This window comes from Manacus vitellinus, unplaced genomic scaffold (assembly GCF_001715985.3).
Source record: "Manacus vitellinus isolate BGI_N305 unplaced genomic scaffold, ASM171598v3 ctg7180002426468_pilon, whole genome shotgun sequence".
In the NCBI taxonomy this organism is placed as follows: Eukaryota; Metazoa; Chordata; class Aves; order Passeriformes; family Pipridae; genus Manacus; species Manacus vitellinus.
In genome coordinates this window covers 1-1,214 of record NW_021937607.1, presented here as the reverse complement: position 1 = coordinate 1,214, position 1,214 = coordinate 1, and the positions used below count along the sequence as shown (strand labels likewise).

General features: G+C 47.8%; 1 protein-coding gene across 1 annotated transcript; it reads left to right on the top strand.

The window, feature by feature from the left end:
* Positions 1–90: 90 nt before the first annotated feature.
* Positions 91–1,207, top strand: LOC103757765 (the record flags this gene model as incomplete). The annotated part of the gene is made up of 4 exons (XM_029960280.1): positions 91–256; positions 341–434; positions 858–890; positions 1,126–1,207. Coding segments are annotated over 4 exons (375 nt in total), but the record flags the coding sequence as incomplete, so codon positions are not given.
* Between the last annotated feature and the right edge of the window lie 7 nt (positions 1,208–1,214).

The window sequence follows — 1,214 nt, the reverse complement described above, 5'->3', positions numbered from 1 at the left end:
CCTTTTCCCCAGCTTGAGCCCCCCCAGCTCTCTCAGCTGCTCCTCAAATGACTTGTGCTCCAGCCTGTTCCCATCCTTTTTCTCTTTCAGAAAAATCGACATGAATCACTCCTTCATCCAACAGCTCCAGAGCACAGGCGCCGATTTGTTCTTGGTTTATGAAATCCTGGAAGCCTCAGAGGAGACCATCTACGAGGAAGACACCAAGGAAGAGTGGAGCTTCTTTGCCTGGATTTACGCCAAGTTCTTTGGAGAGGTTTGGTTTCCTCCTGGGCTCAGGTGTTGCTCCTTCCCCAACACCTGCACCCAGGGGCTCTAACAGGCTGTTTTCTTCCACCAGGCCTCCAGAAAGCAGATAGAAAAGGCAGTCATACCCAAGGGCTGCACCCTGGCCTTCAGGGCCATCCAGATGAACATTAGCAAAGGAGAATGGGGTAAATAACTTCCAGAAATTACCAACTCCTCCATTCAGGAAACAGGGCAGAAGAGGAAGAACATTTTCTCAAGTATCACTCAGCCCCACAGCCACCCTCAGCTCATTTGCAAGGACATGGAGGCAATGGGAGGGACAGAAACCACCTGGGGAAGGTTGTCCAACCCATGGAAGGTCAAGGAGCTGCGTGGGAAAGGAGCAGTTTGGGGAGGGGTCGGTAGGAAAGGGCAAGAGGGACACTGGAACTCTCAGCTCTCCATCTGGGGAGCTGCAGAGCTCCTGGTGATAAATGGCACAGACAGTAGAGTTTAGACTGGTCCTTTTTCATGTTTAGAAGAAAAGAATTAGGGAGAAAACAGGGTGGGTGACCTTCAGTGGGAAGGCTGGGGAACACATTGTAAATGTTCTATTTATCCTGTTGCAGAACTGTCTTATTTTAAAGAAGATCCAGTGACAGGTAAGCAAAGTGTTTTTCTGCTACCACTTGCACAGTTTTTACCTGGTTTGAGTAAAATGGAATCTCCCAGGATAAAACAAACCACCAAGACTGTTGTGTTCCCCAAGACATAACAACTGCCCAAATTCCATCTTGCTTCCAAATCATTCACACCAGAGTTTCAAACTCTCAGTTTAGGGCTGCCACTGAACTCCCAGTTCAGTACTGACATCTTTGCACTCTTTCTGGTTTTCAGGTTACCAATTGTCATATTTCCCAAGACCAAAATTAGACACAGTGGACAGAGAAGTTAAACAATACTGTGGCATTTTCTCCGAGTTGCCT